At 40.1% G+C, this 18576-nt stretch overlaps 1 protein-coding gene across 14 annotated transcripts in view; it reads left to right on the top strand.

Annotated features, from left to right (window-relative positions):
- PRRC2C (proline rich coiled-coil 2C) overlaps positions 1-18576 on the top strand; it is a 79638-nt gene that overhangs the window by 4348 nt on the left and 56714 nt on the right. For all 14 annotated transcript variants that reach the window (XM_052802486.1, XM_052802495.1, XM_052802492.1 and 11 more), the window contains exon 2: positions 17372-17539. In XM_052802486.1, the coding sequence (XP_052658446.1) occupies positions 17425-17539 (115 nt within the window). In that variant the 5' untranslated portion in view covers positions 17372-17424. The remainder of the gene's footprint in view (positions 1-17371; positions 17540-18576) is intronic.

Below are 18576 nucleotides of genomic sequence, written 5' to 3'. Positions count from 1 at the left end.
TTAGCTCCTCATCTTTTTTTTTTTTCTTCTCTTTTTTTAACAAAACATGATTGAATCCAGTCTAAAGCAGAGGGCTGAAGTTGACCCTTAGTGTAATTAACAGTGTTGTCTGGAACTGTTGTCAGTGTGTTTTTTGCAGCTGCATCTCTTACATGCTGAGCATTCCTTCAGTGAGGAAGGAGATGGTCTCTATTCCAAGAAACTAGCGAGTCACGGGGAAAAACATGTAACCAGAGATCTGGAGGATAACAGGCACCAGGTAAGAGAGACTGTTTGTGAGCAGCTATGAGCTGTCTCCAAGCTGGACCAGACCAAGGAGCAAATTCTACCACCTTTGTATGCAGGGGAGTGAAGTTTTTTTACTGATGCTGTCAATGGTGTATTATAAGCTGGTACATTTGGCAACCCTGGCTCTCACTCTCACGGTGGGACTATCTTAAAAGCCTTAAAAACAAATATGCTGTAACATCTTTTAATATAGAGGAGAAATTATTATTTTTTATGTACATGAATCGGGTTAGGTATATGGTAGGAGTTACAGGCAACACAATTTAGGTGTTGAGCAAGGTGGGAAGTTTTGAAGGTGGTGACAAGTAGCTTAAGTCATTACATAACTGATGAGAGTAACTGTTTTGAACTTTTTTTTTTTTATCATGATAAGGTCATACACAACTCTCTATAAAGTTGTTTATTCTGTAGATTCCTGCAGTTGATGAGTGTACTTCCATCTTCAGGTTGGACCCTTCAATAACAAAAGTGTCTTAAGAAGGTGAACAGAAAAGAGTTGGAAAAAATAGCTAGAGAAGAAAGAATTCATTTTGGCACATCTGTTCTAAAGAGAAATTAAAATCTTTAAGGATGTAGCCCTGGGGTGATTCTTCTGCACTTCCAAAATATTCTGAAAAAGCTCACAAACCGAAGAGCTTGCCTGAACATTATTTCAAAGCAACATCTAACTGATTTCTGAAGTCAAAAACCTTAGATGTAACTATTCATGTTACTTAGGGACTAAACTATGAATAGGGGCTTTGGAAAAATAAGTTTTGTATAAAAACTTATTTGTAGCTGAGGTCAGGGATACTTTAAAGATGTAGAAGGGTATGATGTGCAGAGAAATCCACTGCTCAAAGTGCGTTGTGGTTCCTTGGGAAGAATGCTGAAACTAAGTGTCGTTTCCTCTGTCAAGAAATGTTAATTATTACAGTGGGGCTTGGAAATTGTGGTAAAGAAGCAGGAAATGGAAGTCTTGAAAAAGATTATTTGAGTTATTCCCAGCAAGGAATGGCTTTACGTTTGTCTCTTAATCTGACCTGCCCTCTTCCACTGTCCAATTGAACATGGGGTGGGTGAAAAGGGTTGGAAATATGCCACCGGTTTAAATGGCATTGTTTCAGAGTTTGTAATAAAGTGCAAGGGCTTTTGCAGTAAGAGTATTAAAATGAAAGGGAAAAATGAAACAGTGAAGAGCTGGGTAATTTTATATGGCTGCAACTTCTGCTGCTCATCTGTTGGGAATCTGGTCTATTTTCATGTATCTATTGATTATCTTTCGTCAGCTTCCTAAAAGGAAGTGTTTTGCACCAAACACTGTGCCTGACTTAAGGAGTCAACTCTTGTTCAGCTCAGCTGTTGTTTTCTGCTAACTTATCCCAGACAGCCACCTGCAGAGGAACAAATCCTGAGCAGTGTTCAGCCTGCAGCTGGAGTCAGATCTGCTGAAGTGCAGCTGGAAGGGAACTGCAGCTCGCTGTTATTCTGTATGTTTAGAAATAAGAGGAAATCCAATAATACGTAGAGACTTCTTGCTCATACCTTTTTTGCTGTAGGGTGCAAGCAATTCTGCATCCTTTATTCTTGCAAATGGATCTTCAAACCCACCATCATCACCAGTTCTGATTATTCTTTCTGTGCAACTAAATCTAAATGTACCAAGTGCAGAGAGGTGCCGACCATTTGAGTATTTTCAGCACTCTCATTTGAAAGGACATGGGAACATCTGTATGTCACCTGTTGTGTAGCTTCTTTTGCAGCCCCACTGTGGACTACCCTTTTGCTCCCCTGTTCTGAGCCTGACAGACCAACCGCTACTCAGGATGCCACTAAGGAGACTCCCCATGTCGCTTTCTGTGTGTGTGGGGATAATGGGCGTGCTAGTACTTTTGCCTTTTCAGGCTTCTGCTGGATGGCATGATGCAGTTGAGCAAGAAACAAAGTGGTACTTGTGACAGTGTGCTAAGTGCATTTGTAATTTTTTTAAGGGACTGTTTGTGTTCTTAAACATTAACAGATGTCTTTACAGAGAATGGCTGTGGTCAGGATAAACTGACCTAAATTAGTTTGTAAGAAGCCTAGTGAATAGTTGTAACTTTTTCAGTTAAAAAAGAATTCTCATTGGTAAGACAGGTCGCATTAGTTTTCTGTATTCAGTGAAAAATGCTGCCTACCAACCTAGTATTTGAATACTGTATTTTGGTAGCAGGTACATGGCTTGTTTCTGCAAGAATTTGCCTTAATCTATTCCCTTTTTCTCAAATAGGCAGTGATTCAGTTTTGAGAGCTTTGAAGTTTTCTCATTCTTTTAAATAATGGAGATTTCTTTAATAAATGCTTTTGCAAATCTTGAAAATAAGTCCTGTGTGGCATCTGGAAGTTGAAAAGCTAATTGGGTGAAAGCACTTACATTGTTCTGTTCCCAGAAGTAATGAGAATGCATCTCATTATGATTGTCTCTTTAATTGTATAGAAACTGATTCCCCGCCCCCCCCCCCCCCCCCCCCCCCGTCCTGGTTTCCTTCCAGCACTTCAAAACTCCTGCCACAATTAAAAATTTACAATTTTAAAAAGTTTCTTCACCAACTACATGAAACTAGAAAATCAAAAATCTGTCTTGCAAAAAAATTTGCTCTAATGCTTAGTGATAAAGAAATAAAGATGTGTAAAGAAATTGTCAGGCTAAGAAGGAATAAAATAGCCTGCCTTAAAAGTGAGCTGCAAAGAAGTTTTGGATCTTATATTTTCAGAAAAGAATACATTTGTAGTTGAAATGTATTCAGTAATCTTGCAAAACATCTAAATTATTCTAATTTATGTTTGAGGATTATCAGAACATGGCAAGAATAGCTGTGTTGTGTTAGTGCATTAGCTTTATGGTGTGCTAGTTCTGACTTATGTGTGGCATGCACTGTCAATCTCTTTACTGGAATATCTTGAAAAATCCTTTCTGGCAAAGCTGTTTAAATGTACTTTGATAACTTGAAAATGGGCTGGTACTTGAAGGATTGCTTCTAATACCATATAGTAGTTAGTAGTTATTAATCTTTGTCATTTTTACTTGAGCTGTGGTGGTATTAAGTTTCTTTCCACTAGTCTGGTTTATGTAGAACAAATGAGTAAATGAGCTAGGCACTTGTAATACCAATGAAGGCTGTAGTACATCTTATGTGGTCACTATACCCCACTGGTGAAATTTTAGTCTAGTAACTGCGTTCTTCTCATGTAATATAGATTGTAGTCTTTTCAGGCTCTGGAAGCTTTTTATTCATGTATCGGTGAGAAACAAGATTTGTTTTGCATTGCTGCTTTGTTGTGCCTCAACCTGAACTAGGAATTGCTCTAAAAAGAATTGTAAGCTCCACTAGCCTGTCGGTCATTACTATTTGGGTTTGCCAGCAGGCATACAGAGAACTATTTCTTTAAGCATGAGTCCACATTTACTTCGGTCATCAGTGGGAAGCTATCTGGGACAAATGCAACCTTCCAAAACCATGACTGTAAGAACAGAAACAAGATATGCTGGATCAGTGTTGAGGTTGGTATGTTAAGACCAAGATCATTCTGGTCCATTCCACTAGATGTGAATGCTGAACCCAATGTACATTTGGTCTAGTGGCACATACAGGGTTTCTGAATCTCATAATTTTATGGTGCCTGTAACACATGCAACTATGATGTACAACCTCAACCTTTAACTCCATTCTCTTTATTGTTTTGTTATATGCAGATTCCATCAGTATATTAGCCTAAAGAACTATCCCTCATGTTGCAAAGAAGTTTGAAAAAAATGACCAAAGTATGTTTTCTAAACTCAGAAGCCAAACTAAAATCACTTCTGTCTAGATCTTTTAAGCCAGTCATCAATTTTTTTGGCTACACAAAAGATTAGAGACTTAAGGCTGAGTCTTGACATTGCGTGTTTCACCTGAAGGTACTTGAATGGTAGAGTAAGTATGGGAGAGGATTTCTGCAGGAGTCTTGTGTGCCTAAAGGTCCTGCTGCTGGAGATAGCAGATGTTGGACTTTCAGTTCAGAATTGTGATGCAAATATTCTAAGCAGAATGGGGTTTAGGGATCTTGTGTATTTAATTTAGTATAAGCTGTGTAGTTATTCTTGAATTTACTGAACTGTACTTCAGGTGTTCATAGGGAGAGTATGCATGGCTTTGCGTGAGTGCTGGAACATAGAATCATAGAATGGTTTGGGTTGGAAGAAACCTTAAAGGTCATCTAGTTCCAACCCCCCTGCCATGGGCAGGGACACCTTCTACTAGATCAGGTTATTCAAAGTCCCATCCAGCCTGGCCTTGAACACTTCCAGGGATGGGACATCCTCAGCCTTTCTGGGCAACCTGTTCCAGTGCCTCACCACCCTCACAGTAAAGAATTTCTTCCATACATCTAATCTAAATCTACCCTCTTTCAGTTTAAAGCCATTACCCCTTGTCCTATCACTACATGCCCTTGTAAAAAGTCCCTCTCTGGCTTTCTTGTAGGCCCCCTTTAGCTACTGGAAGGCTGCTTTAAGGTCTCCCCAGAGCCTTCTCTTCTCCAGGCTGAACAACCCTAAGTCTCTCAGCCTGTCTTCATAGGAGAGGTGCTCCAGCCCCCGATCGTCTTCATAGGAGAGGTGCTCCAGCCCCCGATCATCTTCATGGCCCTCTAGACCCACTCGAGCAGGTCCATGTCTGTCTTATTTTGGGGGCTCCAGAGCTGAACACAGTATTCCAGGTGGGGTTTCACGAGAGTGGAGTAGAGGGGGAGAATCCCCTCCCTTGACCTGCTAGCCACACTTCTTTTGATGCAGCCCAGAATGCAGTTGGCTTTCTGGGCTGCAAGCGCACATTGCTGGCTCATACTTAGTTTTTCATCCACTAATACACCCAAGTCCTTCTCTGCAGGACTGCTCTCAATCCATCGCCCAGCCTGTATCTGTGTTTGGGATTGCCCTGACCCATGTGCACTTGGCCTTGTTGAACTTCATAAGGTTTGCACAGGCCCACCTCTCAAGCCTGTCAGGATCCCTCTGGATGGCAGCCCTTCCCTCCAGCATGTCAACTGCACCACATAGCTTGGTGTTGTCAGCAAACTTGCTGAGGGTGCACTCAATCCCACTGTCCATGTCACCAACAAAGACGTTAAACAGCACTGGTCCCAATACCGACCCCTGAGGAACGTCATTTGTCACTGGTCTCCACTCGGACATCAAGCCGTTGATCGCAACTCTTTCAGTGCGACCATCCAGCCAATTCCTTATCCACTGAGTGGTCCATCCGTCAAATCCATGTCTCTCCAATTTAGAGACAAGGATGTTGTGCAGGACAGTGTCAAACACTTTGCACAAGTCCAGGCAGATGATGCCTGTTGCTCTTCCCTTATCCACCAATGCTGTAACCCCATTGTAGAAGGGCACCATATTTGTCAGGCATGATTTGCCCTTAGTGAAGCCATGTTGGCTGTCACCAGTTGCCTCCTTATTTTCCATGTGCCCTAGCATAGTTTCCAGGAGGATCTGCTCTGTGATTTTGCCAGGCACAGAGGTGAGACTGACCAGCCTGTAGTTCCCCACGTCTTCCTTTTTTTTCTTTTTAAAAATGAGGTTATGTTTCCCCTTTTACAGTCAGTGGGAACTTCTCCAGACTGCCACAACTTCTCAAATATGATGGATAGTGGCTTAACCACTTCATCTGCCAGTTCCCTCAGGACCTGCAGTTGCATCTCCTCAGGTCCCATGGACTTGTGCATCTTCAGGTTCCTTAGGCAGTCTCGAAACTGATCTTCTCCTACAGTGGGTGGGTCTTCATTCTCCCAGTCCCTGCCTTTGACTTCTGTGGTGGGCGGTGTGGCCAGAGCACTTGCTAGTGAAGACTGAGGAAAAAAAGTCGTTGAGTACCTCAGCCTTCTCCAAGTCCCGGGTAAGCAGGTCACCCATTTCCTTCTGGAGAGGACCCACATTTTCCCTAGTCTTCCTTGTATCACCAGCATACCTATAGAAACTTTTCGTGTTGCCCTTGACATCCCTGGCCAGATTTAATTCTATCAGGGCTTTAGCTTTCCTAACCTGATCCCTGGCTGCTCGGACAATTTCTCTGTATTCCTCCCAGGCAACCTGTCCTTGCTTCCACCCTCTGGAGGCTTTCTTTTAAGTGTTTGAGTTTGTCCAGGAGCTCCTTGTTCATCCATGTAGGCCTCATGGTGTTTTTGCCTGACTTCCTCTTTGGTGGGATGCATCACTCCTGAGCTTGGAGGAGGTGACCCTTGAATATTAACCAGCTTTCTTGGGCCCCCCCTTCCCTCCAGGGCTTTATCCCATGGTATTCTACCAAGCAGATCCCTGAAGAGGCCAAAGTCTGCTCTCCTGAAGTCCAGGGTAATGAGCTTGCTGTGCACCCTCCTCGCTGCCCTAAGGATCTTGAACTCCACGATTTCATGGTTACTGCAGCCAAGGTTGCCCTTGAACTTCACATGCCCCACCAGCCCCTCCTTGTTGGTGAGAACAAGGTCCAGCATAGCACGTCTCCTCACCGGCTCCTCTGTTACTTGGAGAACGAAGTTGTCATCAATGCATTCCAGGAACCTCCTGGACTGCTTATGCCCTGCTGTGTTGTCCCTCCAACAGATACTGGGGTGGTTAAAGTCCCCCATGAGGACCCGGGCTTGTGAACATGAGGCTGCTCCTGTCTGTCTATAGAGGGCCTCCTCTGCTCGGTCTTCCTGGTCAGGTGGCCTGTAGCAGACCCCCACCATAATGTTACCTGTCCCTGCCCTCCCTTTAGTCCTGACCCATAGGCTCTGTCAGCTCCTCATCCATCCCCAGGCAGAGCTCCATGCACTCCAGCTGGTCGTTGACATAGAGGGCGACACCCCCTCCTCATCTCCCCTGCCTGTCCTTCCTAAAGAGCCTGTATACTTCTATTCCAACACTCCAGTTATAGGAGCCATCCCACCACCTCTCTGTGATGCCAGTAAGATCATAGCCCTGCAGGCATGCGCATGCCTCTAACTCCTCTTGTTTATTCCCCATACTATGTGCATTTGCATAGAGGTATTTAAGTTGGGCCCCTGATGAAGCTGACTTACTGGCTGGAGTGGCTGGGATTCCTTTGTGTTGCTCTTCAGGTGCTCACCTGCTGACCTGTGATCTCTCTCCAGACTCTGGGCATCTATTGCTGACACTGACATCAAACTGGTAACAGTGGGATGGATTGAGGTTCCCCTCCCCTGACAACTTTAGTTTAAAGCCCTCTTCACCAGCTTGGTGACATGGAGGTGCAGTGCTAAGTCTAACGATGTTCCAGGCTAGGAAGTTGTAGGCAATAGTAGAGGCTTTTTTGTTAAAACTCACTGGGTGATACTTGTACCCTTTTTCATTATCTAACTTAAGGTAATTCAAAGAATTACCTGTGGAGCTTTAAGTTTATCTTCTGTATTTAGGTTGAAGATACAAAATACTTGATACTGGACTTTGATACTTGGTACTTTTAAAAATTGATTTCTATTTTAATTGTAAATTATCTTTAAAATACAAAGCTATTGTCCTTCCTTTGCAGAGGATGTAAATTTACTAGAAAGCTGTCTAGAAAGAGTGAAAACCTTAATGTGAAGACATAGGAGTGGTAGTCTGAGGAAATGTTTTTCCCTGCTGGGAAGAAGGGCAGGGGTTGGTTGTTAGTTGGTCCTGAACTCCATTTAAGTCACCTGTTCATCTGCTGCTGGTTAGTGTCTGCACTCCAGATCTCATTCACTGCCTGTTGCTTGGGAGCAGCTGTGGCTTTCTTAGGTCTCCTTTTCTGCGGTGATGTGCTGCCTCCTTACAAATTTTGTTTGTTGTCTGGAAAGCCCCAATGAGTCTATATTTATCTTAGTAGCTACAAAGTAAAAGTTAAATGTGTTGCTGGCTCTTGGTGAGCTTCTGAATGGTAACAGTGAAACTACACATAAAAAGTTACTGGCCACTCATTTGAATCACAGGGTGGAAACTTCTGTGCAAATCATACCCTGTAGGAACTTAATTCCCATTGACTGTAGCAGCAGATAGATGCCGAAATAGATCAGAAGCATTGTGGCTTTAGTCTAAGATTTAAACTGGAATTTAATTTCCGTTCATCAGCCTCTTCCAGTGAGAGCAGTGGTGCCAGTGCTTTGTCCTTCCAGCTTTTTTCCTTGGAAAAGAGATTTTTTTTTTTTTTTTTTTAAACTACTTCTTTACTGTTTTCATTCTGCTTGATGTGATAAGGATTTAAAGACCTGCACTGGATATTATCACAGCGAAAAGAATTCTGTGCAGGGCTTTTGGGAGAACCTTACTTTTAGTTTCAAGAGAATTTGCTTTACTTCAGTATGTGGCCATCTCTTTACAAAGATGACAAAGTGTTTAAAAAAAAGTTAGGTAGTCATTGCTTGGTTGTCTTTTAGTACTTATCAACCTTCAAAACCTCCTATCTTTGTACATCTCAAAAACGTGGCTTTTTGTTCTTTGATAATTTGTAACATGCCTTCTGTAGCCAGTCTTATACTATTTATTTTTAATGTTTCATTGATAGCACTTTGTACATTTTAGATTTGAATCTTCTCTAGTGATAAAACTGGGTTTATGTCTCAAACGTGGAAGAATCTACAGCCAGAAGAGTACTTAAAAGTGTAATTATAAAGCTAAAGTAGACAGAGGTATTATATCATCTACATGTACAATAGTTGAGAACTGAATAAAAATTTTATGGAGGTGCTTACTAATTTCAGCATTTTGTTCATAAGAATAGCTGTATTTGTTTGAGTGCCTCTTTACATTATCTTCTTCCTTCCTTGTAAAAGGCAAAAGTAAGTGTAAGAGCTGTGTTGATGAACATTATCTCTTATCCAGTGGAAAATGGGAGACCAAAATTGGGCCACTGGTGTAAAACATGGAAGAAAGTAAACATTGAAAGCATTGAACCCCTGGGTAACAGTATTGCCTTAGATAATATTTAGGTAGTATTTGTTAAAATATTGAACAGCTTACTTTGATATTCTGAATATAAACATGCAAAAAAATTATCCTCAAACTAAATGAAATTAAAACTGTCCTTTCTTTTCCCAGAGTTCTTAACTAGCCGTACTGGCATCATTCTGCCTGTGAGGGGAGGGGACCATAACCTCTCTGATACCTGAGGTCACTTGAGAAGGAGAGGATTTCATAGACAATACAGGTATCAGAAGTTATCTTAGCTAAAAGAAAGAAGCTGTATGATGTGAAAATGTGTAGTGCATTTTTGACAGTTTTATTGCCACTGTGAGTTTATCCTGTCTGTGGCTTTTTGATCCGTTGTTATATGGGCACATTTAAAAAGACATGCTGATGATGATTGATCTTATGGATCAAGCTTCTTTTGGCAGGGCTGTTGCACAGGAATGTGATTCCTGTGCATGTTAAGTGAAATGTTCGTGCATATATAGTTAAATAATGTATTTAAATCTGTGGATAGAGATAAATTTGAGGTTTGCATGGTTGCTGTCCTTTTATCTGTGGTTTTTTTACTCCAGCCAGCTGCTCTTAACTAATTTTTCCTTTTGTTCTCAAGAATGCACTGGGAAGAAAAAAAGAATAGAACTGACAGATTATTTTAGTCCGTACTAATATTTTTCTGCTGCAGGATGTGTCCTAAAAGTTTATTTAAAAAGTGTTAGTCATTGCTATTAGTGCCATGTTAGACTTGAGACACTCCTAATAGAAGTTCCCTGGGACGATGTGGTTTGTTGCTGGTTGTCCTGTTGAAAGGCCGTATTCTAGGTGACTAGTATTTCTTACAGAAGGCAATTTGACAAGCTGCCTTCGAGTCTTTCTAGGGCAGCAAGAGATTTGCTTGCTCTATAGATTGCTAGTTTAAACTAACATATGCTTTGTGGTAAAGTTAGTTTCTGTGCAGACATTTTGTGGGTGGCTAATTTTGGTTGTTTTTCATTGCTTAATCTTAGTAGCTCTATTTAGGCTGTTGTTAGGTGTCTCTTAGAACTGATGCAGACATATTTGTGGATGCTCATTTCTGGCATTCACAGGCTGCATTTTTATAAGATGCATCTGTGGGATAATATCCTAAAATGGCTTTCTTCTGACATCATCTGTTTTCCACCTGACATATCTAGTTTTGGTAGTGTTTTGGAAAGACTTTCTTAGGCTTTAAAGGGGAGTAATTTGAAGAATGGTAGAACTAGCAAAGCCAGCTTTGCTACAGCTTTGTCTCATGACACAGTACTTTGGTTCTGAGGAGCAAAACTCATGTTGATTTTCCATTTGGTGGCCGTTAACAATACTCCTCTATAGATTGTCTAGTGCCTCAGGGATTGGCCTGTGCTACAGTTTTTCCTCTGAGGTGACGGGTGCAGAAGAGATGGTGATTAAAAGAGTTTTCTTTTCCTACTCGGCCACCTACCTTCACAGAATTTATAGAATCAGTGCAATCTTTGTATCGTGTACCCTCTGTCAAGCTCTGCTGAAAACCATTGAGCCCAAAATCTACAGATGGGGGAGAAAAAACAGGGATAGAAATGTGTGTTAGCCTGGCTTTTAAGGAAATAAAACTTAGTATAGATCTTGTTCAAGAATGAGTTGTAGTGAGATCTACCCAGAACTCTTTGAAGATCTGGAGAGCTTCGATTCTTGTAGGTCATAGAGCCATGTCTGAGGGACATGAAATAGAAGCTCAAAAGTCCCTGAAAGCATTACTGCAATTTTCAGCCTGCTTAGCAACAACCTACTTGACAAGGAACACTGCTGTAAATTGCTCTTGGGGGTGGGGAAGGGAAATCCTGACCTTAGAGCCTTTTTTTTTATTAGATACTTTGATTTGACAGTCTTTTGCTACTTAAGCGTTACTGGAGTTTTTTGAGGCTTGTTTTCACGTCATATTAAGCTGATTAGCGCTGAAGCTACTAAGAATTCTTAATAGTGGGATAAATGGCCAAAATGTGGGGGATTTTTAAGAAAAATTGGGCCTGAAAACCTCAGTCCCAGAATGATGCTTTGGGCACCAGAAGGTTGTAAATAAAAGGTCATCAATAAGAGATTGTTAGTTAGTGTGTATTGTTTATAAACATATCCATGTCAGAGAAGTGAAATCAGTATATTTAATTGTGATTCCAGTTGTTATTTGTGTGCAATCTTCTCTGCACAAAACCATGTATTCAATAATTACACAATATTGAGTGTTCATTTAAAATAACAGGGTTCCTTGATAATGGGTTACAAATAAAGCATGAAGAAGGTTTTGTGGAGTTCCAGGTTCATTGAATCCAGTATCCTATGTTTCTCTGTTTTAAATTGGCTTTATTTTTCTGTAAACAGTCTAAATTAGTCTCTTTTCTGAAGATCACACAGGTTTGGGGTTTTTTTCAGAATTTAGTATCTAGCTGCAGATTATGCTTAGGTTTTACAGTTAGGAGGCAACTTCTTCAGTGAAGTTCTGGAATCTAAATATGCCAGACTTACCGTTGAACCTTTCCTTTCTAGCTGAATTTTTTAATGCCACGTTATTTATTGGGTTTTGAGCACAAGGCTTGTTGAGGGGTTAAGAATTCTCTTTTGAAATTAATAACACTGAATTTGGGAACATCTGCCTCTAACATCAATTGAGCATGTGGCAAAAAAGCTTCATTTTTTCAGTTGTATTTAGTTCCAAAACTTACCAGAACCACATTCTTCAATGTGCCAGAAACAAAGCTATTCTAAGAAGAGTGGAGTTATGGCTGGATACAAATGACAAATTTGTATATGATGGTTTTTGCCCCTTAACCACTTTCTTTAGTGTGCTTAAAATAGGGTATGAAAAGTCTGGATTTGTTTCTTGTTTTCAGTTTTGAGAGAGGTGCTAATGTGTCCCAGTTATGAATAAACTTTCATGTAGTGTTTTTTGTGGTGTTTCCCAGCATTTGGGAATTTGAGGGCATTTGAGGCACCGAGAGTTGAAGGTCATAGGAAATCTTCAGCAGGTTTGAGGCCTGAATGGTGTCCTTTGCCTTAAGTCATTGCAGCTCATCCTTCTCCAAATTTAGCCAAAATATAGCTCTTGGAGTGGAGGTGGCAGGGACTAGATATCCTAGCGGTGTTGAATAGGGAATGTGGGAATTATTCTAGTATTTAGTTAATGTTTTTAAGACTTCAAAATCCTGGGAAGCTAATGTACAGGTTACCTATCCTAACTGATTGTGTGCTTGTAGGCTATATAAGTGTGAGGTGTGGGATTTAAGAACATAGGACTGTATAAAAGATAACTGTTATATTGTTGAAGAAGTCTCTTGACATGTTACACTTGTGTAAAAAATAAAGACTTCTTTTGTCTAGAGGTTTAAAAATACAGCATATGAAATACAGATCCAGAGAGTTTGTTATGCAGTTGTCTGTGCTTATATCAGCTAGGATGGATATCTGAAAAATACAGGGAATAGTAATCTTTCTCCCAAAGGTGAAGAATGGTGTGTGCTGTGCCTCAAACATATACAGAAACATTAATTGGAAGACCGTAACATAGAGAATACAGTTATTTCCCATGGCAGTTATAAGAGTTGATCTATCCCCTCCAAAAACCGTGGATAAAGCAGCTAAGTTTCTACCTGAACCTTTGCAGAACTCTCTTCCCCTTTCCATGCCTGTCTGTATTTGTTCACCAAGACAACAAACTATCATAGCTTATACAGAATGCTCTTCTGTTCTTGCGTGTATGTAAAACTGTTTTCATATGTATAATAAAACTACAAAATACTGAAATGGACATGGTGGGAGAGAAGGAAGGAAACAAGAATTGCTGAGTTGCTAGATGTTTTAAACTTCTTACCACTCCAGTTATCAAAAGCGACCTCAAAATATGTAATACTTTGTTTCTTATTTGATCACATAAGAACTTTTTTCCAAAGTGGAGGTAAGATCTTTTCTAGTCTGCAGTTGGTCCTGTTGGAGCATGATGCAAAGTTTACAGACATACGAACTAGTATCATTACATTCTAAACAAGTTGTCATGGGGAATTCTGAAATGATTAGGAGAGCTGGGATCTTAGTGGAGAAGGTCTGTGTGCTGTGTATGTGTGTTTTGTTTGCTGGGTTTTTATTATTGTTTTAAAAATATGATTCTACAGTCTAGAATGTACTGCATTGTTTGCTCTTCTACTAACTATAAGTGTCTAAGAGGGTACAAGTCAATATTCCTTAACAGAGACCGAGATATCTAGAATTTGTAGCAGCGACTTACTGTGCTAATTTCTATACACATACTTCTGACTTCGTTGCAGGATCTAAATAAGCCAACCAGTTGCAGTCTGGAAAAATAGTGTGGTACAGAAATTACAGTAATAATTTTAACCTTAAAATCCTAAGGCCACAGTGATGGTCAGTTAGCTTATTTGATAACATTACAGAGTGGCTGAAAGGTAATCTTTGCTCCAGAATTTGGGGAGCATTGTGCCTTCTGTGATTATGCATAATAGTAACTGTAGTCATTCAAAATGAACTGCTGAGTTGCTTAAATTTCTTAATAGTGCAGTGAACCCTGACAGCTGCTGCTATTGCTTGTACTATTGCCTGTTCTTCTGTTTGCTATCATGGTAGTTATTTAATTCTGTTAAGTAGTTCTGACATCTTTTGTATGTTGCTACTCTTCAGAGGTATGCAGCTGTCTCATGTTCTTACACATATGACGAGTCTAAACCTAGTGGACAGCAGCACTTTGCTTTTAAGAATTTGACTAATAGAGTTCAGAGTAACAGCTACCTTACTGATAATAACCAAAGGTATAAATACTATGGCAAACTGGGAATTGCTTGGTGAGTCTAGTACTTGCCAACCTATTGTATGCACAAAATAAACATGTCCTATGTTAAAATACCTTGTACATGGTGCTACAGAGGGAATGATTCTAATGCTCCTGTATAGGAATGTACTATATACAGGTACAAGTTTGAGTGAAAAGACAAGGGTCTTGGAGCTGGATACAGCTCAAAATTTTATTTCATGTGGCTCAAAACTGTGCAATTATCTCTTTATAACTGTTAGATGGCACTGGGTGCTTTTTTAATGTGTGACCTAGCAGGTATGTTTGTAGAGGGCCAGATGGGCCCTTCAAAGGGAGGATTTGTCATCCCTGGCTTGAGTACTTCGTTTAAAGTCCAGTTTTGCAAGTATATCTTCTTTGGCAACTGGTATCAGGTCTAAACTTAGTTAAATATGAATATATTGACTGGTCTAATTTAAAAGAGCACTGTTTGCAGTGTTTGATTTATTTTCTGCAAGTCAGATTACTGAGGAATGTGTGGTTTTAATCAATTTAAAATATTCTGCTTCTTTTTCTTTGTAGTGGAACTTTGGAAAAACTTGTCAAACAGTATGAATTTTAATACTCTACAAGGCATAGTCCTCAGCTGTAACGAGCAGACCAATTTTTGTAAATTTGACATCAAAAATAATTTGACATTATTGGGGAACATGATCACTGCCTCCTGTTCTTTAAGCTATCAAATGTTCTAGAAAGAACAATTATTACAATTAAGATTTGTCCAAGAATGAATTCTGGTTTATTCCATGAAGAAGAGAGTTATGATTAAGATTTTCCATGTTTGATCTCTACCAGAGGTATAGGCTTTGGAAAGTATGATTAAAAACGTCATCTTAAACCATCCTCAAAATGCCTTCTGCTCTGCCTGCATCTGTTAGGGCTTCACTGCTTTTGTGAATTGGGGAGGGCAATAAATGACCTGAGTCATCATCTTTTTTTTTTTTTTTTTTTTTTTTTTTTGCCAGCTTCTAGATTATTTGCCATTGTGAAGCTACTTGTTTACAAAATCTGGGGCTGGGATGAGTCTTGGGCTGAAAATTAAAACCGTGTATGTGTTCTCACTTGAAAGTGCGTGCAAGCATAGCTAAGTATCAAGTAATTACAGTGTATTACTTGATACGGTTATATGCACACCTGAAAGCTTGTTTGCCACCCATGTGCTCCTGGTAATTATCTGCCCAATACCTACTCCTCTGATGCTCAAGGATGAATGCGGTAGACTCTTTTATCATAAATAGAAGTCTGGGAGCAGAGAGTAACAGGAGAATTGAAGGGAAAGAATCTGCCAGGTTCTTTCACAGACGTTTTACTGAAGACCTTACGATAAACTGAGTTTCCTCATAGAAGAAGAGGCTAATGCAGGGCCTAATGTCTGATTTAGACTCCAGCTTGATAAACTAGTCTGCCTGGATTCAGGTCTCCAGACTAGCTGAAAGCAGTTGCGTGGCCATGAATAATAATAATGGGCAAAGCTTGACATGTTGTTGAATTGCAAATAAGTATTGGGGCAGCCATGAACAGTGAATGGTTGCTTGAAATCTGCTTGCCTGGTAGCTCCGAAGATAAGCATGTCTAAATTTGTGTATCAGGCTGGGGTTTTTGTGGGGTTTGTTTTTTTGTTTTGGGGGGTTTTTTTTCCTTCCCTGTGCCTGTAATGATGTTTGAGTAGTCAGCTGTGGCTTCCAGTGAAACCTTGCAGCCTCAATGTGTAGTTTTTTTGATAGGTAAGGGATGGCCTAACAGCCATATCAGAGTTCTGTGTTTTGGTTACATGGTCCACTTGGTGAGCTGGCTTCAGCTTCCTTCCATCTTGTATTTCGTATTTTTGGATGACATGAGGAATGGCTGTTGGTGTAACACATTCCGCTGAAATAGCCAAATGCTGACTAATTTGGCAAAAAAATCTGGGAGAAGCTTTGTCCTTGGGAGAGGGGAGAATATATTTTTTAGCCATGTATGTGGCCCTGTATAAAGCTGAAGACTGTCCCCTTTGCAACAGTCTTCATGGATTGTAATAGAATAGCATCTGGCCCAAAATCCTGCTGAAGCTGGACCATCCCAAGGTTGTTTGCCATCTTTACTTCTTAGTCTTGTTGATCATGGCTTGTAAATTAAGGTAGAAGGCAGAGAGAGTGGGAATGTTATCATTCCTATATAAATGAAACTTAACTTCCCTGACCTTTTGACATTGGTTAATGTCTGTCATGACCAAATAAGTGCTTTATTCTTTGGACTACGTGCCCATGCAGACTGTTCTTAATACATGAGTGCCTTGCATGTGAATCCAAGTTCCTTTTGAAGGTCTTCTGAGGCTCTAAGTTTGACCAGGGAGTTTGTTGATCACCAGAGGGTTTCAACAGGATGTACAGCTTGTCTTGCTTATTGCAGTTTGCTCTTAGAATGAAATGCAAGAGTATTTGAGCATATGTAACTGTTCTGGAATTCATATGGAAATATATTAAAAAATTGTTATTGTAAGGGTGGTAGCAGGGGTTTTGGGTGGTGTTAAGATAAATCCACTATATAATAATCTTCTGTTTAAGTGAACACTCACTCGTGTTCCTGCCTGATGATGAGCAGCAACTCTGTCAAGTTCCTTCTAAGAACTTCTAGTGAAATATCAGTGATAATTACTGGGTTCTTTTTCTCAAGGCTTGCTATTCTGGGGGAAGGAGGGAGGAGAGGGATGACCGGCTCTAACAGCCCTGTAATTTACTGCTGCAAAAAGAATAGTGTAACTCTAGGTTTAAGGAATTGTTCACCCTCCCTGTCTGAACATACTGTGTTCCTAGTTTTGATAAAGAAAACTTCTGACTTGGTGTATTTAATTTCTCTAGCTGTTGAGTTCATGATAATTTTAATTGGGGGAAAAAAAAACAAATTCCAGAAATACGGTACCACAGTTAATGGTATCTCAGCACTTGGCTGCAGGAGTGGGTGAAGTCATTGAGCTTTCCTGGTGGGGAGCTAGCTGCTGGTGGAAACTTTGTGTGCTTTTTTTTTTTGTGTGTGTGTGAGATCATGGACAATATTTATCACTTTTACAGTGTTTAATATTAATTAAATGCTGACCTTCCTGATTTTGTGATGTTCAAATTGTAGAGATGGAAATAACTTTAAAATTACATAGTGTTACCTAAGGCTTGGGGTTTCTAGGGATAATGTATTCTGTGGCATCTCCAGTATGCTTAAATGAAACAGTGCTAAGAGTGTTAAATATGCTGTCCTCTTTTGCCTTATGAACTCTGTCTTAAGTATTGGCTTATATTAAAATTATTTTACTTTTCTGGTGTTTTTCTTTTCAGGCAAATTTTGAGGGGTGAGCAGGAAGTACCAGACTCGATGAGTTTCCATCGAAATGTCGGAAAAGTCAGGCCAGAGTACAAAAGCAAAGGATGGAAAAACAAAGTATGCAACACTCAGTCTGTTTAATACTTACAAGGGAAAGTCACTGGAAACTCAGAAAACCACAGGTGAGTAAACTGGCTGTAGTTTTGCATTCTATTTCATCATTACTGTAGTACTAATTAAGAGTGCAAAGTATATGAGCACTTCACCACAGCAAGATTTTTGAACTGCTTGATGCAACAGTTAAGTAGAAGAATTCTGGAAGGCAATCTTGATTACAGTTTCTGGTTAGCTATAAACAAGAGTATCAGTTCAGGGAGACAGCATTTGCAGTCTAGTAGGAACTAGAATATAGATAAATAAAAACTGGTTTATAGCTGCAGTCTCTATTTGTTATCAGCATATGACATGCCATTCCCCAGCTGTGCTGCTTAACTGTATTTCAGAAAACATTTGTGGTACTGGAGGTGTTTGATTAACAAGACAATGCTGACTTTCAGATCAGGTGCTTTGTTTTGCAGACAAACACTGTGTGAAACTTATACTGAAGTTTCAGATAAGGCCACTGTGGGCCTGCTTTTTTGTGATTGATTGGATTGAGAACCAGGGGGAAAATTACACTCTTAAGGCTTTTAATTTGATTTGACATACTTGCCTAAATTGAGGGGTGAAAGAGGGGAAGCGCGTTCAAACTTTGTTAAAGTTTGCCACAATATTATTTTTAAAAGTTGAAACTGAGATTTTTGTAATGATACAACGTGCCTAGGGCAGTATCTTGTACTTGTTCACCTGAAATGATTAGTTGGTAGGCTGAATGTCCCGTGTAGTACATTAGCTTCCTATTGCTCTTTTATACTTGTGGTCTGGAGTAAATGCAATTTGTAGGAATGTTTGTGCAAGAGCAGCATCTGCCAACTGAAACTGACAGCAAAAAATAAATGGGCTGGACCCATGTGGGTATTCCTGAACTCATCAAGGTACATTAAACCCCAAAAAGGAGCAAGAGAATGATGCTTGGCAACATGTTAAAGGATATTAAAACATCAACATCACATTTTAAAGGGCTCCTCTAGCTTTCTGTCACTGAGCATCCTGTATAAAGGTGGGGCCATATATCCCTTTTAATCTCTGGAATAGGCTAGCCATAGTGACTCACTATTCA

This window comes from Harpia harpyja, chromosome 11 (genome assembly GCF_026419915.1).
Source record: "Harpia harpyja isolate bHarHar1 chromosome 11, bHarHar1 primary haplotype, whole genome shotgun sequence".
Lineage (NCBI taxonomy): Eukaryota > Metazoa > Chordata > Aves > Accipitriformes > Accipitridae > Harpia > Harpia harpyja.
This window is presented reverse-complemented; position numbering and strand designations above follow the sequence as displayed.